The sequence below is a fragment of the Octodon degus genome, unplaced genomic scaffold (genome assembly GCF_000260255.1).
Source record: "Octodon degus isolate 3935 unplaced genomic scaffold, OctDeg1.0 scaffold00113, whole genome shotgun sequence".
NCBI classification, from domain to species: Eukaryota; Metazoa; Chordata; class Mammalia; order Rodentia; family Octodontidae; genus Octodon; species Octodon degus.
In genome coordinates this window covers 6649105-6675991 of record NW_004524689.1, presented here as the reverse complement: position 1 = coordinate 6675991, position 26887 = coordinate 6649105, and the positions used below count along the sequence as shown (strand labels likewise).

Here is a 26887-nt window from a genome sequence, read left to right as displayed (position 1 = left end):
CCTCGCTGTAGAAGGATTTAAGTCAAAGTAAACAAAGCTAACGGGAACATCTTCAGATGCTCACTTATACTGGCTAAAGCTTCCTGTAATGAATACTGTGCGTTGCGCTTTTGGGAAAAATGTGTTCCAGAGAAGGTACAGCCCCAAAGGCTGGGTCACATGTGGAGCACGTGCTCCACAGCCTCATCTTGGGCTCAGCTAAGTGGCATGGCGCAGGTCACCTACCTCTCCACATTCCACACCCCGACATATGGAAGACAAAATAACAACAGGAAACAATCAGCGCTGCTGTCTTCCTAAGGCTGGCCCACAAGCGCACAGGCCTGATGCGGAGTGCCTGGCACACGGGGAATGCCAGGGTGCTGCCTGCTGCTCAGTGGTCTCCACACCACAGGGCCTGGGAGGATGCTGATGAGTGGGGGAGGCCCGTGCATGAATCTGGCCAATCAGGGCAAAGATCTCTAAGGTCTGTAACCCTGGAGACAGAACACCCGGTGGGACAGAGCCCAAAGCATCCCCAGCTGCCACCCAGGAGGGAGAAGCCCTGTGAAAGAGCTCGCCACTTGCTGCCTCCAGCTCCCCACCCTCTTTTTTCCACAAAAAGACGACTCAGGTTCCTTCTTGCTGTGTATCACCATTTATTGTCGTTTGCGTTAGGAATCGAACAGAGGACACTGTCTGTGGGCATGGGAGAAGAGAAAAAAAAAAGTATGTTTTTTAGAATTAATTTCTTCCAAACACTTCATGGTTTCAAATCCTTTTTACCCCAAAGGAAACTGTAGAATTCAAGTATTTCATGTAGGGACTAGTAATACAAAACGTGTGTGTGTGTGTGTGTGTGTGTGTGTGTGTGTGTGTAAAGCAGCAGATGCACGTCCACGGGTCTTGCACTCTGTTCTGCTTTGGTAAGTCCGAGCCCCAAAGAACACATTGTGCAAACGAATCCTGCCTCCGACCCCAGACTCAAGGGCTGAGGAATTCATCTACCCTCATAGGGGAAGAAGGGTGAAGGTTTCAAACCCACAGATAGTTTAAAAAAAAAAAAGAAGAAGAGGAAGAAGAAAGAAACCTACCCTCACCCCACTTCCAAAATCCTCCTGTCCGTCCTACACAAGCACTCACTGCTGTCGGTGTCCCTTCGATTCCTAACGGGGCTTGTTCTAAGGACTAGAGAGACAGGAGTCTCTTGATTTTATCATAAAAAAATTTAAAGGGGACATTTCAAAAGAAGAAAAAAAAATTTAAATTCTGAAAATATCTTGCCTTTTTTATTAATCATGTCATCTAACACCCATTTAAAAAAAAAACAAATACGTGAATATGATATAAAAATACGATCCCAGGATTAACACTTTGTTGCAGGCACAGTTATTTCACAGAATATATGTTTGGAGGGCTAGGGAAAGGTTTTTTCTTTTTGCTTAAAAAAAAAAATCCACAGCAGTGCAAGTAGGGTCAGGAGGGGGCAGATTCTTTAGCAGCAAAATGTCCAAGTTCTCTAATCACAATTAAATCAACGGATATTGGATTAAAAAAAAAATATGAAAGGGACACTGCCCAGACCCACTTGTCATCACTAAACGCTCTCGTTGCAAAAGCCCCAACTGTGACATGTGAAGGACGTGCTTTATTATGCAAGCATTCAAGCTTGTCCCTCAAGCTCCTGACTGTGTCACTTAAATATATGTACAGGAATTGGGCTCCTTTTCCCATCCGGGGCCCTGTGGGTCTCTGCAGTTTGGTCACTTGGGACGGGCTCTCGGGGACAGGACCACTCCCGGGCCCTAACACAGCGTCGGTTTCATTCGGCACAGGGGCTGCTCCTGCCTGCCCCGATGGCCTTGGCTGCTTCCAGCAGCAGGTGGCAAAGGGGACAGTTAATGATCGCTGTTCTGTTTCTCTCGCATCCATGCCTGGATCTGTTCTTTCAGTTCTGGCACTGAGGGAAGAAAGAGAGGGGATTAAGGCCCAGCTGGGAGCATGCTGCCTCGCGATATGGCTCCATCCCTGGAACAGAGGCAGAAACCGGACCAGGTGGGGGTGGGACTTCCCCACTGGGGTGCTCTGGCAGCCCTGCCTGCCTACCTGGCTCCAGCATGCTCTCTGTCAGCGTCTGCCGGTTGAATGGGTCGGTGGGCGAGTTCAGCAGGTGTCGCAGGATGATGGAGCGATCCATGATGGTGCCGGAGGGTAGGCGCACGGGGTCAGTCATCAGTGTGTCCATCAGGGGGTCTGCAGGGACACAGCAGGACAAGCTCAAAGCTAACCACAGAGGCCACGTGGACGAGAGAACAGACCTGAGCCCTTGCCGCCACCAAGGAGCAAGCAGGTGGCCAGTAGGGGCCAAGTTAGCGAAAGGCCTGAGCAGGGCCTGTTCAGATGGGCCCACGCCACAGCTGCTAGGAAGGAAGAAAAGACAGTGGGCCAGGCGCTTGGCAGGTCTGCCAGGCCAGGACCAGTTGCTTTAGTTTGTTGCTGTGAGTCTATTTTGGCAGCACTGGGGACTGAACTCAGGGCCTATGCACTGAGGTACATCCTTAACATTTTTTTAAAAAAAATTTTCATACAGGTTCTCCCTAAGTCAATTGATTTGCCCAGGTCAGGCCTGAATTTGTAATCTTCCTGCCTCAGCCTCCCAGGAGATTTATAGGAGTGTGCTGGGATCCTTGTTTCAAAATGTCTCTGAATTCTTTGAAAGTGTGTGTCCCCAGGAAAAGGCAAAGACAGGGCTGGCCAAATAGCTCAGCAGATTAAAGTGCCTGTAAGCAGGCACAAGGGCCAGGGGTTCAATCCCTAGCCTGCTGTGCAGGCCCTGCCCCCGGGGCACACTGAGACACTAATCAAGACTGGGCATGGTGGTGTGTACCTGTAATCCCAGCACTTCAGAAGCTATAAACAGGAGAATCACTATGAGTCTGATCTAGCAGTGAGACCCTGAACACCCTATAGACCCTTACCTAAAATACAAGAGGAAAAAAAAAAGGCAAAGCTGCCCTTAAATAATATACCAGGGATTCTATGTGGTTTGATATCAGACTAAGAACATTTCTTTTTCAATTTACACACTGGGTATGGTGGCGTATGCACGCCTATTGTGGGAAGCAGAGGCAGGAGGACCACAAGTAGGCCAGCCTCGTCTGCACAGACATCAGGCCAGCCTCAGAAACAGGGAGCCCCTGGCTCAAAAAAACCCCAAACCACCTTTTTGGTTTATAATATTGGGTAAAAACTGGCAGACATAATTTTGGACAGCTTCTTTTTTTATTTTATTTCTTTGTATTTTAGGGAAGGCTCTGCAGGGTGTTCAGGGTCTCACTACTAGATTGGACTCATAGTGATCCGCCTGTTCGCAGCCTCCCAAGTGCTGAGATTACAGGCGCATGCCACCACACCCAGTCTCAATTGCTGTCTCAAGTGCCCCAGGGGGCGGGGCTGGCAGGGCAGGCCCAGGGCTCGAACCTCTGGCCCCTGCGCCTGCTTGCAGAAGCTTTAATCTGCTGAGCTATTTGGCCGGCGCTGGACAGCTTCTCAAAGCTGCTGTAGCACATCATCAAAACATCACAAGCAATGCTGCCTCGTAAACTCAAGGCAGTCAGCACAGAAGAGTGGCCACGTACCTCGGAACTCATCAGGGGCATCACTGTAGTCGATCTCCGCGCGTGCGTTCTTTGCCACGATCTCCTCCACTTTCTCGGCAAGGAGTTTGAACTTCTCTATTGCTATGGTGGACTTGATTCCTGCTTTCCTCATCTTTGAAATGACTTCTTCAAACAGCTCTTTGCTGTAGGATCTCTGCAAAGAGGAGGCCGCGCAAGGTGTGAGGCCTGCACTGGAGGCCGAAGTGCCCAACAGGATCCCAGCGCTAAGTCAGACATGATTACACGGTACGCGGCACGCGTGCGTTCCGGTCCAGTCTATGTATTTAAGCCACATGAAAGGACCCACTCTTCAGGGGCTGGCGGTACATGCAGCTTGGTAGATAAGAGTGCTTGTCTGGCACCTTCGAGGCCCTCCCTGGGTTCAATCCTCAACTCACACTGGGCATGGCAGTGCACACCCGCAATTCCGGCATTCAAGACACTGACGCAGGATAATCACTGTGAGAGCAGCCGGGGCTACAAAGTGAGCTCAAGGCCAGCCTGAACTGCACAGTGAGACCCTGTCCCAAACACACACACACACACACACACACACATACACAAGTCCTCAACTCATACACAGGGGTATGCACATGCACACACAAGATTCACTCTACACTGATGTGTCATGTAGGATGTACAAGGACACTGCATACAGGGAGGGAGGCAGGAGGGAGGCCGATGGAGAGCACCTGGACATCTGAAGACAGTGCATATCCCTCGAAAGGTTTGTTTTTGGTGGAACCGGGGATTGATCTCAGGCCCCTGCACTTGCCAGGGAAGCGCTTATTCCACTGAGCCATCTCCCTGGCCCCCCTTATTTATTTATTTATCAGGAATCAAACTCAGGACCCTGTCTGTACTTGCCAGGCAGGCACCTGTGCCATTTGTTTTATTACCCCCAGTACGGGGGATTGAAATCAGACCCTTGCACTTGCCAGGCAAGCACTTATTCTACTGAGCTATCTCCCCGGCCCCACCTGTGCCACTGAGCTACATCCCTGGTGGTTCCTTTAAAGTTAAAACACTGGAAGACTGGGTGTGGTGACGCGCACCTGTAATCCCAGTGCTCGGGAGGCTGAAAACAGGAGAATCACTGAGTCCGATCTACATGTGAAACCCTGTACTAAATACATTTTAAAAATAAATAAAATAAAGTTAAAACACTGGAAAGAGAAGGAAGATCTCAACTGAGATGCCAGTTCTTGGGAGGCTAAGGAAGGAGGATTGCTGGGAGAGTCTGAGGCCAACCTGAAGCAATAGTGAGAGCGAGACCCTACTGCAAAAAACCAAAAACCAAAAAAAACACCCAACTAACTAAAAAAAAAAAAACCAAAAACCAATTAATCAAAAAACCACAACAAAAAAAAAACCACACACCACATGCACAGGGAATTCCTGAAGCCTGGCATGGGCACTGGTATAGATGCTATTGAGATTTCCTGCTCCATCAACCCTTCGGGACAGAAGCTGCTTAGCCCATTTGCTATCTTCAAAAAACAGCTGCTACAAAAGAGGAGGCTTGGGGCCGGGGAGATGGCTCAGTAGAATAAGCACTTCCCTGGCAAGCCCAAGGGCCTGAGTTCAATCCCCGGTCCTGCCAAAAGAAAAAAAAGAGGCTGAACCCACTGGTCTGTGTGGTCTGGAAGTTAGTGCAAGACAGCAGTGGCCTGCGCAGAGGGAACCTGGAGGACACTTAAGGCAAAGGGCAGGAGAAGCAGCTCAGACGCTGCCTTGAGCACCCCACTGAGTGGCTACAGAAGACAGACGAAAATGGCCACCAAACAGAGCTGCAGTACCTGGTAGGCAGAACACACAGAGGCCACCTCCAACTCCACAAGCACCACAAACTCCCTGAATCGGAAGAAGCCAGCACTTTAGAGCAGATGTTTCTTTTAGTAAAGTACACGAGGGGCTGGAACCCACAGGCAAGGGGTCCAACTACATTTCTCCCCAGGGAAACGCAAATCACAGTCACCCAGGATGGCTGGCCAAGACACAACGAGTCGTTAGCCAGAAATAAGCTAGTGTTAGCACAGGTGGGGAGAAGCGCAAGGCCTCATCCAGGCTCTGAGGGGGTGTCGAGCGGTACAGGTTTAAACACTCAGTTTCCATGCTAAGCATGGAGCCTAGAACCAGAACGAGACGTGTGTACACACACACACACACAAACACACGCACGCGCTTCACGTGTATCATGGCAGCATCAGTGACATCAGCCACAGGCTGGGAACGAGCCAATGCTCATCCACAAGGGAGGAATAGTATTTAGTCTTGGAACAAAGAACTCAGACTTCCTACACAGCACGGGCCCTCGAAACCTTTAGTTAGCAGCTCATCTCCTGGACCCCTGCTTCTGTGCTCGGGACCCCCATCCAGGCTCCATGTCAATCGGGGAGGTCTATGGACAGATGCCATGTAACTGCACGGGCTCCCTGGCCAGGAACAGCCCTGCAGCCTGCACCTGCTCCCCCACAACCACAGCACTGACCTGGTCGTCGGCGATGGCTTTGGCAAAGCGTGCGCAGTCCAGCTGCAGGTAAATGTCGGTCAGCTGGTCCAACAGCTTCTTTGGTTCAAAGCCGTACTTCTCAGGGTTTTCCACTTTCAGGTCACGGCATTTGGGGCCGCAGAGCTGTTGAAGATTGAAGTTCAACATCGCAGCCAAACGGGGTCCGAGTTCCTAGGAAACCACAGGAAAATGCTACAGTGGCACTGCTGCAATTAGTTGACAGGGATTGGCAGCTCCCACGGCAGGGGAGGACCAGGAATTGGCTGGTTTAATCTTCAAAACTCCCTTCAGCATTAGCTGAAGATTGCCAGCATCACATTCAAACTGTCCTTACTCCCTATTTCGAAGCAGAATATTATAGTACTTACTGGAATGTTGGAGGGTGACAGCACACCTACAAACACTACAAAAGGCTTTTCTTGACATTTATGAATTGTCTTTTTTTTTTGGGGGGGGGGTGTTCTCCTGAGATAGGGTCTCCCTGTGTACTGCAGTTCTACGGGGCCCGGGACAGCCTTGGCCTCCTGGCACTGCGACTGTAGGTATGCACTGCCAGGCCCGGTCTACACTGATGACTTAACCATAAAAGTTACATATTAGCCCAAATTTATTAAACAACAGTGTGATGGTGCAGATTCAAACTACACTCAGCTACAGTGTGCCTGGGTGTTCCCCCCGAAGCCCCTCGCAGTTGCAGGTGAAGCTTTTTCACAGGTGGCTGGGTCCAGAGTGTGTAACGCTGGGGTGATTCGCAAAGCAATGCTAGGCTGACGGACGCAGGGTTAATGGTGTGACGGTGCTTGTGCCCTAAGCAGCCCGTATGAGACATGAGGGACAGAAGAGCTGTGGTTGGCCCTTGCTTGTGTTGCTGCCTTCTGCCACCATGAAACATTTCTCCTCTGCCATGTGGTCCCCTACCTTGCAGCCAGTCTTATGGACTAAAACTACTACAAACTGTGAGTTAAATAAACCTTTCCTCCTTTAACTGTAGATGTAGGATATTGTGTCTCAGCAGCAATGACAGTAACTAAGAAAAACAGATAAAAGAGGGAAAATAATTCATATACCCATCGTCACTTGAGTCACAGAAGCTCTGGATTATTGCTGGGTATGGTAGTGCATGTCTGTAATCCCAGCTCTCTAGAGGCTGAGGCAGGAGGACTGCTGGGAGTTCAAGGCCCACATGGCCTACATAGTGAGACCCTGTCTCAAAACAACACAACAACCAAGTTTTGGATTCGACTCTTTTGGGCATCATTTACTGGCAGTTCAGGGTATGCCTTTCTACCAGCCAGAAGGAAATGCAAAAGGAAACAAAACTTAGGCCTTGAATAGTTTTAAATCCAGCCAGCAAGACAAAGTAAACTTAAATGAAACACTTTCTGGCCTAAATTAGAGAGTATCAAATGCTGATCATAAAAAGGAGTCCAAAGCTGCCCTTTGAGTGCTTAGGTATTCATAAAATATACTGACTGGGTCTAGGCAGAGTCCAGCTGCACTCAGCCTCCAAGGCTCTGTGTTTGCACGAAGCATTCCTCTGTCCCCTGCTGAGAAGCTGGAGATAAGGGTGTGATGAGTTTAGGGTAGAGTTGGTAATTTTTCTTTAAACTAGGAGAGCTTGGGGATTTGTTTGTGACACGGGGACTCACTATGTAGACCTGGCCTTGAACTCACTACATAGCCCAGGCTGGCTTTGAACTCAGTGATTCTCCTATCTCAGCCTCTGGAGTGGTGGGATTACCAGTGTGCACCACCATCCTTGGCTTGAGTTTTTAGGTTGGTTGTTTTTTTTTTTTTTTTGGTGGAACCGGAGATTGAACTCAGACCCTTGCGCTTGCCAGGAAAGTGCTTATTCTACTGAGCCATCTCCCCGGCCCCAAGTTTTTACATTTTTCGACAGGGTTTTGCTATATAATCCAGGGGGGCTTTGAATTTGCCATGTAGCCCAGGCTGTCCTTAAACTTGGGATCCTCCTGCCTCAGCCTCCAGAATGTTATGAAGATTACCAGTGCAGCAACCTTTGGCTTCCTGTTAACACAGCTACCTAAGAGAACCAAACATTTAGCATGTTATCAAACATCCTACTTAATATACTCCAATACATTAAGTTACTTTATACTTTCTCTATAAATAAAACACAGGAATCAATTGTGATAAAAATAAGTTCCAACTCCATTATAAAAAAAAGTGCAACGTACTACATGCTGTCTAAGCAGAAAGTGAGCAAAGTCATCCTGGAAGTGACTATTTGTAGACTGCGGGGACATCAGATGTCTATCAGCAGAGCAATGCAGTATCAAGCAGTGAAGGTGGGAACAAAATCAGTAACAAAATTTCACTTTTTGCTGTTTTGGTATATTGGTATTTCTACAATTGCGTAAGTGCATTACACCCCAGATGGGGCGCACCTAAAACCCCAGCACTAGCAAGGCTGAGGGGGAGAAGGGGTTGCTGTGAGTTTTAAGCTTGCCTGGGGCGTATAGCGAGATCACGTATAACAAGGTGAAACAGAGCAAAAAAAAAAAAAAAAAAGCAAGAGGAAGTGAAACAAACCCAAAAAACGAAACGTATACACAAACAACCCCAAGCACAAGTGCCAGGAGCTAGAGCTGGGTTCCTGGCAGCATCTACTCACCGGCCGAAGGAATGGCTTCTGGACCTGCTTGGTGAGGATGTGGAACATGTCCACCGTTTCTGTTGCCAGGGCGAGGTACGAACGGGAGACGCGCTCATCCTGCGCCAGCTGAGACTGCCGGGCCTGCTGCTGATCCTGGGAAACAGCGGACATGAGGCCTGCAGCAGGCGTCAGCTTGCCAAGCACCAGGTCACATCAGAGAAGATGGTCATGAAGCCGGCAGCTGAAGAGCGAGAGGATAGCCTGCCCCGCCAGTGTGTTGAGGGTCTAGTCCCATCTTTCAATGTCAAAACGCTCCAGCCTGAAGTCCAGGGGCCGTGGAACCTCTTTGCTTTGATGCTACAGGTGGAACCCAGAGCCTGGCCCAAGCTCTGGCCCAGGGCTCATTCAAGTCTAAGTTTTCTCAATGATAACTGACGTCTATGCAGGAGTCTATGCAGGAGAGAGGAAGTGACTCTGAAGAGCCAGTCCTCGCCTTCCTAACGACTTATACTCATCCTCTCCATTTCACACTCTGTCAGGACCTGTGCTGTGACCCGAGGCCTCTCTGCATTGCCCTGCCCTACCCTCCACAAGCCCCATGCTGCGTGTGCTTCCGATTTCCATCTTCCCATGATGCCAGGCTGTCCCCCTCCCTCAGTCCTGCCACAGGGTAGGAAATGGTCAATGAGGCCTGTCTGATTCAGGGTAAAATCAGGGGGTACACTGAGGGCTTTCATTTTCACATCCACTCAAGAGGGCCAGTGCAGAAGGGGCTGGGGAGATGGCTCAGTGGATAAGCGCTTGCCTGGCAAGTGCAGGGGCCTGAGTTCAATCCCTGATTCCATCAAAATAAATAAATAAAATAAAAACAGTCAGAGGGCTAGTGCAGCTAAGTTCACAAGCCCTGCTCAGAGGTCAGCAGGTACCTGGTGGAGATTCCACAGCCAGGCTAGGTGTGCCCAGCTGTCTTGGTTCAGTGTGAGCCCACTGGGAAGCAGGCTACTCTAGGGAGGCCATGAATCAGGCCTCCCATTACCTCGCTATCCATGTCCTGCAGGCCATGGGGGTAAGGCTGTAGGCCTGGATGCCTGCAGGAGGGGTTCAAACTCCAGGGTGACACAGTGCCGACTGTGCAAGCAGCCCACTGCACAGCACACAGCAGGCCTGTCCAGAAAAGGACAGCAGGAACAGACCCAGGTGTGGGAGGCTGGGGACACCTCTCAGTGAGAGGTAAGAGGGCTATTGAGGGATGCAGCCAGCCCAGAAAGAATGAGGACAGGGCTCCACAGGCAGAGGGACAGCATGCTGAGCACCTTGCATATCCCAGGGAGGGCACAGAGGCAGGTGGCTGGCAGACATGGGGAAGAGGGCAGAGAGGCACTGCCCCCCTAGAGGGGCCATTGTTGAGTGCCTAGCATAGGGGCAGTCCAGAGGGCTCTGAACATGGGACACCAAGGGATGGCAGAAGTGGTGGGGGTGGGAAGGGGGGAATCACACATATGACAGGCATTCCTTTGCTTCTGTTTTCCTTTTCTTATGGCGTTAGGGTGGAAGCCAAGGCTTGCCAGGTAAGGGCTCCACATGAAGCTACAGCCCAGCTCCCATCTTAAGGTACAAATTGGAGGCCTTCACAGAGAGGGGTGCAAGAAGAAGCACATGGGGGCCGGGGAGATGGCTCAGTGGAATAAGTGCTTCCTTGGCAAGCGCAAGGGCCCGAGTTCAATCCCTGGTTCCACCAAAAAAAAAAAAAAAAAAAAAGGAAAAAACAAAAAAAAGAATAAGGACAATGCTACAGTGTGGAGTATGAACACCAGGCACACTTAAAGGCCAAAGCTGGAGGACCACAGCAAGGGTTTGTTTTGGAACACATTTCACATCACCCAGGGGCAAAGCAAGACAGCACTGGTTACAAAGGGCTGCAGGCAGGCCAGATAAGCTAAAGAAATATTATAGTCTTGAAAATAAAGGTGAATTTAGGGCTGGGTGTGGTGGCGCATGCCTACCATCTCAGCACTCTGGGACGCTGAGGCACGAAGCCACGCCTGCGCACTTTAGAAAGATCTGGTCTTGAAAAAAGGGATGCAGCTAGCTCACTGCCAAGGCCGGGGGTCCCACCCTCAGTACCACGCGAGCCAACAAGCATAATTTATTTATTTTTAAAAAATATTTATTTATTTATTTATTTATTTACTGTGTGGCCAGCTCAGCCCACCAGGGGGCGGGCGGGCTGGCATGTGGTGCTGGGGGATTGAACCGAGGTCCCTGTGCTTTGCTTGGCTTAGCTTGTTCTAAGTAGGTGCTTTAGACCACTGAGCCATCTCACCAGCCCCCAAGCATAATTTAAATCCATGGACTAGTTACCACCTGGCAGTGATTTTCAACTGGGCTTTGTGTTGTGAATGCTTCTGGCTACATGACAACTGAGGTAGGAAGCTAAGTCCCTGGCGTTAAAGGGGCAGGAACAAGGTGCTTCACATCCTGCAGTGGAGGGGACAGTCTTGTCACCAGGAAGAGTTCATGATCACCAAACTCCACTTGGCTTAAAATTGCAGCCAGCACTTTAGCAACAAAGCTGGCGAAAGAGGAGTGGCCGGAAGGCTGAGCGCAGGAGGCTGCCTGGGTTCAGAGATGGAGGACAAGGGCAGAACAGCCGGGCAGGTGGGAGGAAAAAGGCTCTCTGAAAGTGACAGCCAGGGACTCTCTGTGCCTTTCCGCACCCATTAAGAGACAAATTGATGTCCTTGATGTCTCATCCCAGATGCTATTAAGCACTGACCTGGAGCCCAGCATCTAAGAGCGAGCTGGTCTTTGCTAAGTTCCCAAGAGGCAGGAAGCGGGTGTTGCACAGGAAGAGGGTGGCAAGGCCTCAGCCACCCCGAGGGAGGAGCTGCACAGTCACTGCTCAAGCTCAGCAGGAGCCTCACACCGCATAGGAAAGAAATGTCTCCTGGCAGGGGCTGGAGAGATGGCTCAGTGGTCTAAAGCACCTACTTGAAACAAGCTTGGCAAAGCACAGGGACCGCGGTTCGATCCCCCAGCACCACATGCCAGCCAGCCCCGCCCCCTGGTGGGCTGAGCTGGCCACACACACACACACAATAAATAAATGTAATAAATAAAAATAAATTAAAAAAAAAAATGTCTCCTGGTGAAGGAAACCGAGCTGCATGCACCACAGCAAACTCCACATCCCTCTCCCTGCCCATGGAGCTCCTGCAAGGCAGGTGTCCTCTCTGCCTTCTGCATTAAGGAAATGCCAGCTCTCAGGCCCAGGTCACCTGGGCCTCCAGAGCTGGGGTGCTGCAAGGATGCCTCCCTGACTCCCCCGCCCGAGCCATCGGAATCTACTGACTGCAGAGGGGAGGAGTCCGGCAGATTTGAGTGCTGCCTTGGGAGGTTGTGGCGTCGGGCACCAGGGCCGCCTCAGTCCCAGGAGCTGCAGGACTGTGGGAGGGCTCTGCAGCCGGGTAGCAAGACAGCTGAGGGCGTGCCTGGAAATGAATAGGAGGCAGTGTGTGTGGATGCCAGGGGTGCCAGCGTGGAGCCAGACAGGACTGCTGCACTAGCTCACTGAACCCAGAGGGGCCCAAGGAGCATGTGGGTGAGAGCTGACGGAGCCCAGCCTCTGGATCCTGGGCAGAGGGTTTAAATTCATGGTGTGGTTGGTAAGCAGTATGGAGCAAAATGTCAAATTCCAATGAAAGCTGCAGAGGTACCTAGAATGAAAGACTTCCCTAAACATGATGCAATAGCCTACATTTATAATACTCTTTATTAAAAGTTTTTCATTTTCCTTTGAGACAAGGTCTCACTATGTAGTCCAGGCTGGTGTTGAACAAACTAAGTAGTCCAGACTGGCCTAGAACTCATGGTGATCTGTCTGCTTCAGCCTCCCCAGCGCTAGGATTACAGGCATGCACTCCCACACCCAGCTATCATATTTTTTGACTCCAGAACATTAGCACATTCACTGTGTCTTCATGGTGAGGGTATTAAAAGGGTGAGAATCCCTTTGGAAGGTAGTTCTGACTCCGAAGCATTTTGTCACTGAAGCTGTCAAGAGCCCAATAATAGTGCAAAGGAGGATCTAGGGCTGTCACTGTATCACGGACAGGATGTACTGTCACTAGCACAATGTGAAGTCTTCATGGAAACCAGGCTTCTCATCTCCTAATAACTGATTACAAAACCCAGTATCACTAGAGAGAACGCCGCACCTGAGCTTACTACCTGAGCAATTCAGAGTTGTCCAGGGAAAAATATAGGTGCAAATAGACTCTCATCTAGCAGACAGATATCTGGAGATTTATTTCCAAGTTTCTTACACAAATTTTAATACATTTGGACAATAAAAGCTCTTCTCTTAAAAAAGAGAGGCTGAGGCAGGAGGACTGCTGCAAGTTTGAGGCCAGCCTGAACTTAAGACCTTGTCTCAAGAAGCTAAAAAACAAAAACTTTAAAATTAAAAAGCTAGAGAGGGTTTTCAGAATGTACTTTGAAAGGCTTGTGTTAGTTGATACATTGTGTCAAGTTGGCTGAATCAGCTCCCAGCAGCTCTCAGCATGGGGTCTAGCCCTGCAGGTGGGCAGGGTCCAGGAATTGAGAAGGGCAGGAAGTTGCCCTGCTTGGTTTCCTGCCGCCCCACCCCACTTCAGTGGAGAAATCTCAGTCTTTGGAGGAGCTTCATCCTTGCAGCCGCACCACTTTGGTTGAGCTCCGATCAGTCAGCGCAGAAGGGCTTGATAGACTCCGCACCGCTGCAGCTGCTGCTCCTCCTCTGCTCTTCATTGTTTTCTGCCGCATGAACTGCTGTTGTTTGCCTTGGAGCCAGCGGAATATGGACTGAACCTTCCAATAACTGTGAGCTAAATAAACCTTTCCTTCCATCATTTTGAATGTCAGGTATTTGTCCCAGCAACGAGTAAAAAGTAACTAAGACAGAATTTGGTACCGGGAGTGGGGTCATTGCTGTGGCTATACCTGACAATGTGGATTACAAGCTTTTGGGACTGGCTTATGGGAAGAGATAGGAAAGGTTTGGAGATGTCGTCTATAAGCGAAGCACTGGAACAGCTTCAGCTGTACTGTATGGGAGATTCTGGTCAGAGCTCAGAAGACCAGAAGGTTGCTAGAAAGCCGGCCTGTAAAGACCAGGCTGGGGAGGTTTCTGCTGGGAAGAAGGACAGCATTGGTTGTTGGACTGCAGATGATTTGTGTTATGGGTTGGCAGAAGGCTTGTCTGAGACTGAAATTAAGCACAGTGGACTAGTTAATCTTGAAAAAGAAATTTCAAGGCAGCCAAATATTGGGGCAGTGGCCCGGTGGCTTTTAGCCAGATTTATTTTGAGAATCAAGAGCAAAGAGCCCAAAAGGATGATTTAAAATGTTGTGAGTTTGGCCAGAAAGGATGCTCCAGGAAAGCTGTGGACTGTGAAGACAGAGCTGAGAGGATCTCCATTGCTGAGAAGGAACAGGAGAGTAGAAAAGATGTCCTGAGGGCATCACAGGAGGTGGCAGGTTCTTGCCCTCTGCAGCCTCAGAATGGCAAGGGTGAGGGACTTTGCTTTGAGGAGAAAGCTGCAGAGCCCCATGTTCCAGAATGGAGGCGGCAGCCACACCAGATTACAGAATGGCGCCAACATGGAGAATTTGTTTCTTGGAATGAGAGTCAGAATGCTCATCAATCCAGGCACTCAATCCCTACAGCCAAGAGAGAGGAAACCCTGGCTACTGCTCCAGCTGGCAGCAACCCTTGACATCATCCACGTGGCTTTGGTTGTAGGCTCATGCAGAATGCAGGCATTCTGAGGTTCAGAAGGCTTCCACCCAGATTTCAGAAGAAAACCTGGGAAGCTAGGCAGTGTGCGCATGAGAGGGCAGTGTGTGAAGCTGTGAATGAGAAGCCTATTCAGTGGAAACCTCAGAAGTCTGAAAAAGCCAGGAATGTGGATGGTCTAAGAAAAGCTGCAAAAAGGGAGCAAAGCAGGCCTGAGAGAAAAGCCCTACGAGCTACCAGCAGAAGTGCCATGGGGTGGAGCCATGTAAGAGCCCAAATGGAGCTCACTACTCATTACAGGGTACTTTGGATAGTCCACAGGGAACTACAGGACATATTTGCCCTTCTGGACTTTGGACTTGTTTTGGTCCCAATTGTTTGTATCCTGCTGTGTATCCCTTTTGGAATGGCAATGGCAATGTTTATCTTGTGCCTGTGAATGTTAGAAGTGTTTAACTTTTCATTTGTGGAGGGGCTCACAGCTAAGAGTTTGCCTTAGATCTTAGAAGTCTGGGACTTGGACTTTTCAGTGTTGCTGAAACTGGTAGGACTTTGGCAACTCTTAGAGATGGACTAAAATTAGTCTTTTGCATAAACAGTTGTGCATGAGTCTTTGGAGGGCCAGGGGAAGCATGTCATGGTTCTAATGTAATGCAATGTTCAATTTGTAAGATGTTTAAGCATGTCTGTGTACCTGGAAATTGGCTTAAAAAAGTGTATGTCTAGTTGCCAAGTTGACAAGGGGTGGATTGTGTTAGTTGATACACTGTGTCAACTTGGCTGAATCGCCCCCCCAGCTCTCAGCATGGGGTCTAGCCCTGCAGGTGGGCAGGGCCCAGGAATTAAGAAAGGCAGGAAGTTGCCCTGCCTGGTTTCCTGCCACCCCACCCCCCTTGGGTGGAGAAGTCTCAGTCTCTGGAGGAGCTTGATCTTTGAGTGGCTCCCAGCACTGGTCTTTCCGCAGAAGGAAGAGAGGCTTGATGGATGCGCGCCGCTGCAGCTGCTGCTCCTCCTCTGCTCTTCATTGTTTTCTGCCGCATGAACTTCTGTTGTTTGCCTTGTAGCCAGTGGAATATGGACTGAACCCTCCAGTAACTGAGCTAAATAAACCTTTCCTTACATCATTTTGAGTGTCGGGTATTTGTTCCAGCAATGAGTAAAAAGTAACTAAGTTAGCTTCTCAACTCATTGCTTTTAAAGGGCTTTAAAAAGCTAGGTCTTGGCCAGATGTGGTAGCACATGCCTGGAATCCAACTACTTGGTAGGCTGAGGCAGGAGGGTTGTTGCAGAGTTTAAGACCAGCCTTGGCTACAAAGTGAGCTCAAGAGCTCAAGGCAGGGGCCAGCGAGATAGCTCAGTGGACTAAAGTGCCTGCTTAGGCAAGCTTAGGCAGGCGCAGGGACCACAAGCTGCGCCAGCCTGTACCCAGGATGGGCTCAGCCCATTGGAGTCTGGGTTTACTGGCGCATGCCTGTAATCCCAGCACTGGAGAGGCTGAAAGCAGAAGGATCACACCAGTCTGAACAATGTACACTATAATAACCAAATACATTAAAAGAGCTCAAGAGCAGTCTGAACTGCATAGTGAGACCCTGTCTCAAAAATGGAAAAAAAAAAAAAAAAAAGCAAGCTGGCTCCTAGCCAGGAGGCAGCCCAGCATGCATGGAGCCATGGATTCCATTCCTACCATCAAAAAAGCACTTTCTTCTATTCCAAACCTGGGATTTAAGGCTCCCCTAGGTAGGAAAATCAGCACAGTAAGCCCCAGGGCCACCAGTTGAACCTGCAGATGCAGCCTGTGCCAGAGCTCCACCTGTCTGTGTCCCCACAGGACCATGTAGACCCCACAGCACATCCTCACCCTCGGCAACTGGTCCCACTGTTCTTTGTTCTTCATCTCCTCTTGCACCTCATGGATCCGCTTCAGCGACTCCAGGCTTTCATCAAGCAAGAACGTTGTGTCATTTATCAACATGTTTATATAGCGAACGAACTGCTTCCCAGAACTGCAAGGCAAGAGATGGTGCTGGTCACACGCCCAGCAGGTCCCAGGAAAAGCAAGCCTTCCCTGGCACCGTCCGCACCCCTCAGGGCTGCCCAGCTGGTGGACCCCAGGCCTCAGGGAGGTCAAGGGCTCATCCTAGCAATGTGCTGGAGCACCGTGTGGCTCACGGCAATCACTGCGAAGCACTCCAGAGTCTCTGAGCCAACTCTTTTCGCAGCTTAAATTGGCAATAGGGCCACATTCACACCATGGACAGCTTTCCCTCAAGAGCAGGTTTCCTAGCACAGACCTGGCGCTCCCCCTCAGTGTTTCTAAGTAGAGATGCTGTTTCAGACTGAAAAGGAAATATGCCTACATGCGCAATGAAGCAAGGAAAGCACAAACAGTCCCCTGTATTAGCATACAGACAAGAGAGTACTGTGGTCACTCCTCAGCATAAAGATGGCACGGAAGGCAAACTGGAACTTTTAATATTGAGGGAGGAGGGGGGCCTGCCCAATAGCACAGTTGTTTAAGTGACTGCTTAAACACAGCAGTTAGGCTCAGGTTGCTGTGGTTTGATTCCCAGATCCTCAAGCCACATTAGAAATGCCCTGAAGGCATACAGAACCATCAAAAAACCAAACCAAAACAAAACAAAACAAAAAAAAAAAAACCCTTCAATATTAAGGGAGGAGGATAGCAATTCATTTTGCAGAGTCTGAGGTTTCCATCTATGGTAGCATTCTGCAGACTGGGACTATGAAGAGACTTGGCGAACTGAATGAAACCCTGTGGGCTGCCCAGAGGACTTTGATGCTGTCAGACTGGTGGCAACAAGAGAAGCTCTGCTTCTGGACCAAGGACTGCGGAACTGGGGAAGGAAGCCCAGGCAAAGTGGCCTCTGTGAACAAGGGTGAGGCCCAAGGCCCGGGATGCCAGGAGCCCAGGGCACATACTTCCTTCCAAGTGGCACTGTGAAACTTGGGTCTGTTTGCTCTGTACACTTACACTTGGCTTTTGGTGAAATATTAACTCTGGTCCTAAGAGAAGGTCAGACAAATGGAAATGATCTTGGTTTATGTTGTAGGAAGCTAGCCATCAAATGCACACTCTGCTGGCAACACAGCTACAATTGGCTGGTAACAAAGGTAATGCATGGTCTCAAGATTCGATCAAAGACCTAGCTTGGTGGCTTACAAGCACCTGCCTAGCAAGCAGAAAGACCCAGGTTTGATGCCCAGTACTGCATGCCATGCTGGCCCTGAAACCGGGCATGGTGGAGCATGACTATAATCCCAGTGTTGGGAAGGCTAAGACAGGAGGGTCACTGTAAGAATGAGCTATGGAGCGAGACCCTGTACCAAAAAAAAAGGAACGGAATACTGAAGATCCAAAGTCGACGGGATAAAGTTTCTCTGAAGAACAATTCAGAAGTTCATTATTCTCTCCATCTTTACTTTTAAGGCACTAACACAGAAAACACAGATGGGACCACTACTCTTCAGGTGTGAGGAGGCCCTGAAATCTCATCCAGGCTACTGGAAGTCCTTAACCAAAGTGGGGAGGCTGGCTACCCACAGTGATAGCCCAGAAGGCAACCCTAACTGCTTCTCCACCTAACTCCATGTCTAATTCTGAAGAGCACTGCAGATCTCATTTCAGCCCTTCTGATGACAATCAGAGAATCGGCATGAAACACTTAAGAACCTGTGTGTAAGCCACCTCCAAAGTGTGGACAAGTCTAGAGCTCAGCCATATCATGCAAGTGCCTGCAGGCATTCTGATAACCCTGCCACGATTTCGCAATACCTTGTGCTAAGCTTGCAGAAGGCAGAGATCACAAAGACAGTAACCAGGAACCCAGCCAGGAAGGTTTTCACACCGCATCCTACCTGTGATTTGCAAGACAGACAAGCTGTGATAGGCAGGAGGACCCACTACTCACTTGAACTCCTCCATGAACGTGCCGTGATGAGCTATGTTTTGCCAAAGGCTTTTAAAGATGGTGCTGATGTGGTAGCGAATGGTGAACTTGTCATAGAACTCGCTGGTGGCTCCGGTATGCTCAACATCTAAGGAAGAAAGGCAAAGAAACTAAGAGACACACACTTATTACCACACCAATGACACTGAGGTAATATATGTCTACAATAGCAGAGATCAGGTAAAATTCCACCTCTATATTGCAGAGAGGAGGCAGGAGAGAAATTATAAGGTGGCTTTATGTATTTATTGTATTTTTTTTTTTTCAGGGAAGGGTCTACAGGGTGTTCAGGGTCTCACTACCAGATCAGACTCATAGGGATCCACCTGTTTACAGCTTCCCAAGAGCTGGGATTGCAGGCACATGCCACCACGCCCAGTCTCAATCACTGTCTCAGTGTGCCCTGAGGGTGGGGCTGGCACAGCAGGCCTGGGCATCGAACTCCTGCTACTGTGCCTGCTTGCAGAAGCTTTAATCCACTGAGCTATTTGGCCAGCTCATGAGGTAGTTTCAAAGAAAAAGTTTCTGGGGAAAGGTTTGGCAATGATTCAACACCGAAAGAAGAGGCTGGAAATGGCTGACATCACTTCAATAGCATCAACTCGAAAGGAGTGGAAGTTGAGCTCCCCAAAAGGTGTGAGCACTTCGAATGCTGAGCCCTGCACAGGAAGAAAACTGGGGGGATTTTATTGCAGGATATGACTCTAGTGAGGATGTCCAGTGCTCTAAAGACTTCTGTGTGTCGCGCATACTTTCAAGTGGTCCTAAAGCTCAGATGAACACTGAATCCTCCATGTACACATAGCTCATTTGTTAATTTTCAGCATCCCTGTACTTATTAAAATGGGAGGGGGGCCTGGCTCTAGCTCAGTTCTTCGGGGCTGGTGAGACGGCTCAGTGGTCTAAAGCACCTACTTAGAACAAGCTTAGCAAAGCACAGGGACCGCGGTTCAATCCCCCAGCACCACATGCCAGCCAGCCCCGCCCCCTGGTGGGCCGAGGTGGCCACACACACACACACACACACACACACATAAATAATAAAATGGGAAAAAATCAAATTTAGTTATGCAAATGGAATGCAGCGTAAGCATGAGAAATTAAAGAGTTCATGATAAACATGTTCATGTATTTTATATATCGTACATCTTTATAGATTATAGAACTAAAAGAGTGAGCGTTTGGGGAAGACAGACACACTACCATGTTGGCAGGAATGAATGGCAACAGTCTCTCTACAGTCAATTTAACAAGATGTAGCAAGGCCATCATCCTGCCTGTCTCTGTGATCTGCCAGTTCTAGTCAAGAAAATGCAAACAAGCATGTTCCAAGACTGACTCTCTTGGATACTCAATGAAGTACATTTTTCAGTTGTATGTGGTGGTACACATCTGAAAACCCAGCACCTGGAAGGCTGAGGCAGGAGGATCGCTGTGTTCAATGCCAACATGAACTATCTAGTAAAACCCTGCCTTAAAAACAAATGAAAGAATCAGATAATTTAGTAGGTATCCTGCTAAGATCCTAATATGCTGGTGTATATTGAGTTTCCCCTTTTCTTTGGCCTTTGAGATAGGGTCTCACTATGTAGTTCAGACTGGTCTTGAAATCACTTTGTAGCCCAGGCTGGCCTCACCCTTCTAAGCACTAGGATAAGAGGCAGAGAGACAGCACCAGTGGCATAACGGCCTGCCTGGCAAGCACAAGGTCCTGAATTTGATTCCTGGTACCAAAAACAAAAACAAAAACAAAAACAAACACACACACACACACACACACACACACCCTAAGGGCTTGGATTACAGGTGTGCACCAGCATGCCCAGCTGAGTCAACCCTTCTTTAGATGAACCAAATGCCATTGGATTGTGTAGGTGTGCAGAGGTGATAAAAGAGGAACCTGCTAGAGCCGGCTCGGAGGCTGGTGTGGTGCACCCACCATCTTCAGTGGCCCATATTTGGGTTGTTTCCAAATTACGCAAAAGTTACACAAGTAACTTACTAGCTTATATTAATTTATACTTACTTCTCCCCACACTTAGAAGCATTCCCTCCTAAAATTCCCTCTGCATTACACCAGCCCGGGTTCTGACCTGGAGGTCTAACCTCTGAGCTCTAGTTCCACAAGGTCTTAGTGAACTCTTGACTCCTGCTGACTTCACCTCCTACAGCTGCTTCCTGACGCTCAGCTGTGCAGGCCCGAAGGCCTTTACACTCCTTTACACTCGCTGTCCACTTTGGTGCTACATGGTAGCTAAGCTCCCTCCTAAGTCCTCTGCCCACAGCCCCCTTATCCTTAGCGGCCCCCAGTGCAGCCTGTCCCCCCATGGGCCTTGTGTGACCATGACGGAGGATGGATAGCAACATCAGTCCCACCTGCAGGGAACCCACTCATGGCTGGTTGCCCACTCAGATCAGCAAGGGCCTGGACACAAACTCTCTTATCAGTGTCCTTCGAGTCCCCAGAGTACTCTTATTTTAAAACCTGATTGTATTTCTGAATTAGCAATAATCATGACTCAGATACACCTCACTGGCTACAATACTGACACTGTGCAAAACTGATTTTATTTTTGAAACAAAAACTGGAGGTTCAGCATTTCCTAAGCCATATACTACTCCTGCCTGAGAGGAGGTGGTGCCCACATTGATCTGGTAGGGGACTCAAGATTTGGGCCTGGCAGCCACACATGTTTGGAGGTCTTCACAGGGTTGGCTGGGACCCTGAGGGCTGTGAGCACCTCCACCCTGCAGGGGCCCCTGGGGGGTTTCTGCTCGCTGCAGAAGAAAGCAGTGCAGGCGCACACACCGGTGCTGGTGTGCAACGGCTGGCCCTGCGCACCTGTCCGTTCTCGACCTCCGGCGAGCTCCTCGCCTTCCTGAGCTCCAGCTTCCCTGAGGGGAAGGGAGGTATTTATAGAGCCTGTCTTTAGAGTGGGGATTAGGTGGAAGGATCAGTCAGTATTCAATGAGTGCGGCTATTATTAGGAAAGTTGTCATCTGTCCCTGACCACAGAGGTGGTGCAGTCCAGGCCAGAGGGCACATGGCTGCATGGTGAAGGGAGCAGAAAACAATATGACCCAGCATCCTGGAATGTCACCAATGCCACATTCATACTGTAAGCCCTGTGATCTGGGGCCATGGAGACAGGCCCAGGGCAACGGGCACTACATCAACTGCCCTTTTGTTTTTTATTAAAAAAATATTGCTTCCTTACAGTTCCCCCACCCCCCGCCCTGTAATGCTGGAGATGGAAGCCAGGGACTTTGCACTGAGCTACATCCCATGCCTTCTTCCTTTTTTTTTGAGGGTGGGTTTCTCAAAGGTTCTCAGGATGGTTTTAAACTTATAATCTTCCTGTGTCAGCCTCCCAGAGTGCTGAGATTACAGGTGGGACCACCACAGCATGGCATTTTCATTTTTATTACTTAACCACTTACTATAAATACCATGCTATTTTTCAAGGTTCATATAGGCCCACTGTATGGATAAACTATTAACTTATTCATCTGCAATTGATAGAAATGAAGGTTTTTAAATATTTTTTATTACGCTATACTCCAAATAATGCTGTAGTGAATACTGCCATTGATAAGATATGTACATGTATTCATAAGCATTTCCATAGAACAGTGGAAAAAAATTTACAAGTGCGAGGGTGCGGCACTGGCTTTTCCGCTGTGATCTCAGCGCCAAGCCCGCTCCTTGAGCTGGCCCAAGTCAGGGGCTGGGACTGTGCTGCGGACCCTATGGGTCACCCACAGGGGTTGCTACAGAGCTGTTAGACAGACAGGCCCTCAGTCCAGTGGGTCTCCCTCCTGATTACAGGCAGCAGCACCAGCTCCCTCAGTCTCCATCCCAGCACTAACAATCTCACCCGCCCCAGAAACCTAGTATCCCATGCCCCCCTCGAAGCTCTGGGCTGGGTTCCAACCTGAGCTTGCCAGCATGAGAACATTCTAAGCACCCCAATGCTTCCCTTTTCTTGGCCCAGAAGACGCTGGCTGCTACTTTCACCTGAATTCTCTGTCACCCCAGTGACCCTTTTTTCCCCAAGCCAGTCCTTGACATCTGTTTGAGCAGTTTCTCATAGTCAATTTTCTGTTAAACACCTGGAATGTTTCTGTTTTCCTGACTGGTTTCTAACCTATATAAAGCACCTAGCAAGACAGTTCTCTTCCAGGACTGGGGACTGAACAGGGCCTGGTGCACGTGAGCCAGTGTGCTACACTGCTACACCGCCAGCCCTTTCTCATTTTTTTTACTTTGAGGCAGGGGTCTCACTAAGTCACCAAGGTGTCCAGGCTGGACTCAAACTTGCAATCTTCCTGCCTCAGTCTCCCAGAGTGCTGGGGTCACAGGTGTGCACAACAGGCTTTTTTCTCCTTAAATAATTTTGAGGCTGGGCATGGTGGCACACACCTCTAATCACAGCACTTGGGAAGCTGAGACAGGAGGACTGTTGCAAATTCAAGACCAGCCTGAGCTACCAAGTGAGTTCAAGGCCAGCCTGAACTGCATAGTAAGACCCTGTCTCAAAAGACAAAAAGGAAAAAAAATAGTTGAGACAAGGTGTTGTTAAGATGTCCAGACTGGCCTTGAACTTGCCTCAGCTCCCCAAGTAGGTGTGATTATAAGCATGTGCCATTGCAATTGGTGAGGATATATATTTTTAAGTCGCTTGGTATCCCAATTTACATTTTGTGAGTTTCATAGCACTAATTCTGCAAACTTACTATAGGAAAGACTAAGTAGTTTTTCTCAAGGTTTATCCGGCTGCAAATCTGTCAGTGCTGGGTATTTCCGGCTTCAATGTGCGCAAAGTGGGATCTCCTCATTTTAAAGGCACTGCTTCAAGAGCTCCCAAGCCTGCTATGTACAAGGCACCATTCTGGTTCTGCCCGGAAATAGATCAGCACCACTTGTACCTGGAGGACCTTGTTCGCCCTCATGTGGCTGAGACATGAAAGGGGTGGACCATCACCCAGGAAGGGGCTCCGACGTACTGCTGCAGAGGATGTCAACAGAACACTTGAGGGCATGCAATGTAAGAGGACAAGCTGAGGAAGGACAGCAACTTATCAGAGGCCAAAAAATAACAGAAAAGCAAACAGTCACAGAAACCTGGGAGTGGTGAGAGATGGCAGCATGCGCCCTAACAAGCATGAGCCTATGTTAGGGACAGGAAACTGTCATCACACCAGTTGTGGCCGGAACAGTGAGGAGCTGATCTGTCGGCGCCAGTGTTTCTTGCAGGCCGAGAGACCAAGGAGATCCTAGTGAATGCCAGACACACACAAAGTGCCCTGGAAATGCTAGGCTGGCGCAAAGCAAGACAGCCCGGCCATGCTTTCCTGAGAAATACATGATCAGGTAGGGTACTATTCACCTGTGCAATCTTGCCCCCTGCCAGAAAGACAGCTGGAGAGGGCTCCTGTGTAATACTGCATGAGCCGAATGAAAATTTAGAAAGTGACTGAGCCAAAAGACGGCACTGTGTTTACAGAGTCCCTCACATGTTCTCCGTCATCTGCAACATGGGGCAAAAAATAAACTCATAGAATTAATGAATGAACAAAGACACCCGCAATGCACTGGCTCTGGTAGGGTCCAAGAATAAGCAGGGTGTCACTATGTAGTCCAGGCTGACATCGAACTTGCAGCATCCCTCCTGCCTCAGCCTCCCAAAAGCTAATATTAGTCTTGAGCCAACACACCTGGAGAAGGATAAGCATTTTTTTTTAATTTTTTTTAATTTATTTATGTGTGTGTGTGTGTGTGTGTGTGGCCAGCTCAGCCCACCAGGGGGCAGGGCTGGCTGGCATGTGGTGCTGGGGGATTGAACCGCGGTCCCTGTGCTTTGCTAAGCTTGTTCTAAGTAGGTGCTTTGGACCACTGAGCCATCTCACCAGCCCCAGCATATTTTTTTTAAACAAACTATCCCCTATTGTGGAAATCTGGAATTATTGGACAGTTACAAAAGTAATGTTATAAGTTCATAGCGAAAACAAATAAAGTAACTGACTAAGATAAAACACCCTCCTGGGGTACTGATAGCAAAATGAGCGTGCTACATCAGAGATCAGCCTGTAGAATAGGTTACAGAATACTTTAGAGGCTCAGGGGGAAAATGACCTAGAGCACACTCGTGAAGGGACACCAGGCTATGAGGCAGCAGGTCAGCGTTGCTGCCCACTGCCTTCACCTGCCTAAATGAGAGACGAGCCCAATGGCATGCCCAGGAACCCACCTGTGTAGAACTTCATCAGGGATGGTACCAGCAACTTGGTGGACAGAGGGTGGTTTTCGATCATCTCGAAAAACTTCTGGGTGCGGGGCTGGACAGCGGGGTTGGTCATGAACATGACCTCTACAAGCTTGGCCACCAGGTATGGGTTCCGGATGTAGCTCTGGCTGCACAGCATCACGACGAGGAACATCACGACATCCTGAGTGCAGGGCTCGTAGAGCGCCTGGGGTGAGTATCTAGACGGGAGGGCGAGACAGGCGGGGAGCGCTCAGACACCCACGGTCACTGGCTGGAGGGCCAGGCGCGAAGTCCTGGCACAGAGGTTCTGAATGCCCTTCTTCATGCTCAATGACTGCACGCTGTGACCCAGTAGATTTTACTTCATGTTACTTATTTAATCTATTTCTGGTTTTGTGAGACTAGGTCTTTCTAAGAAGTCCAGGCTGGCCATGAACTCACTCTGTAGCCTAGCCTGGCCTCAAAATAGTAGTGATCTCCCTGCTTCAGCCTTCTAAAATGCTGGGGTTATAGCCATGCACATTCGCAAAAGATCATCACTACCAAAAGTCTAAAAAAAGGTTTTGACAAAGCTGTTTAATGGGCCAGGGAGATGGCTCAGTAGAATAAGCACTTCCCTGGCAAGTGTAAGGGCCTGAGTTCAATCCCCAGTTCCACTGGGGAAAAAAAAAAAAAAAAAAGTTGCTTTAATTTTCTACAAGTATGATTAAAAAACAACAAAAAGTGAGTTGGGAGGAGAGGGGGAGAAGGAGGGGAGGGGGAAGGGAAGGGAAAAGGAAGGGAAGGGGAAAGGGAAGGGCAGCAGGAGAACCTTTTCAAATAGGCGCTATGTTACAGTGTTTGGGAAAACTTTCTTGAATATAACTTATGTGGCTTCAATTCCAAGGCTGGTTTTCATTCAATAGATTAGGATTTCTCTTCACCCTTTGCATTTTCTCATCATTCAAAACACATTCATAAAAAAAAAATTATGAAATCAGTTAATGAGAAATAAAGTTATTCATTATGCAAAAAAAAAAAAACAAAAACCAAACACATTCACTGGGGCGGGGAGATGGCACAGTAGAATAAGCGCTTCCCTAGCAAGCGCAAGGGTCTGAGTTCAAACCCCAGTTCTGCCACCCCCCCAAAACAAAAACAACAACAAAAAACCTACATTCCCTGCTAAGTTAGGCTCATGTTGAGGCAGCTTTTATGACAGCAATGTAATTAGTTTCACTGAATTTCGACTCTTACTTAAAAATTATATGAACCTTGTTATTTTCCTGTTTGTTAAAAAGTGTTCGTAATTTGTAACCATAACTTATAGTGCTTTTACATTTGAAAACAGACTTGACATACCATTTTCTTCCCTAGCCAGTATGACTACAATGCTGCTGTCACAATAACAAGGAATTACATTTTGAATTCTTCTAGCCTACCATGTTTTAAAAGTGCAGTGTGTAATTGCTTTGCTTTGTGGTGCTGGGGTCAAACCAAGGACCCCATGCATGTTACGTGAGTGTTCTAACATTCACTGAGCTATCCCTCAGCCCCTAAAATGTGGTTTTATAAGCCAAGTCAGAATCTGAGAAACTGGTGAAAAAATCTCAGGTATAAATCATAAGATCAAACCATTTCTTCAAATGCTTTCTCTTAAGTTTATGACTGAGCCAGATTTTGGTACAAGATATAGATGCGGGTATTCCTGGTTTTTGGGTGCTCACTTGGAGCACGTGTGTATGTATTCATGTATTTGAGATAAGGTCTTCGCTATGTGGCTCAGGATGGCGGTGAACTCACGATGACCCTCCTTCCTCAGATCCCAAGTGGTGGGGTTACAGGTGTGCATCACCACACCTAGTAACGCATGATGTTCACAAACCATGTGAACCTTCTGTTTCTCAGAACACATGCTCAGCTTCTAGAAATTCAACCCCACCTTCACAGAATATGCCACGATAGCGCTGGTGACATAGCTCAGTGGACTAAGCGCCTGCTTACAGGGGGCTGTGGAGGCACAACACTTGGGTGCACTGAGCTGGCCACTGAATCCCGGCATGGTGGCGTATGCCCATCATCCCAGCGCTGGGAAGGCTGAAAATGAGGGTCACCAGAAGTCCAC

General features: G+C 48.8%; 1 protein-coding gene across 2 annotated transcripts in view; it reads right to left on the bottom strand.

Moving 5' to 3' along the window:
* Positions 1-624: 624 nt before the first annotated feature.
* Ube4b (ubiquitination factor E4B) overlaps positions 625-26887 on the bottom strand; it is a 129701-nt gene continuing 103438 nt past the window's right edge. For both annotated transcript variants that reach the window (XM_004639643.2, XM_004639644.2), the window contains 8 exons: positions 24766-25001; positions 18476-18602; positions 16405-16549; positions 8786-8920; positions 6130-6321; positions 3618-3792; positions 2086-2232; positions 625-1939 (listed from right to left, as the gene is read on the bottom strand). In XM_004639643.2, the coding sequence (XP_004639700.1) occupies positions 1878-1939; positions 2086-2232; positions 3618-3792; positions 6130-6321; positions 8786-8920; positions 16405-16549; positions 18476-18602; positions 24766-25001 (1219 nt within the window). In that variant the 3' untranslated portion in view covers positions 625-1877. The remainder of the gene's footprint in view (positions 1940-2085; positions 2233-3617; positions 3793-6129; positions 6322-8785; positions 8921-16404; positions 16550-18475; positions 18603-24765; positions 25002-26887) is intronic.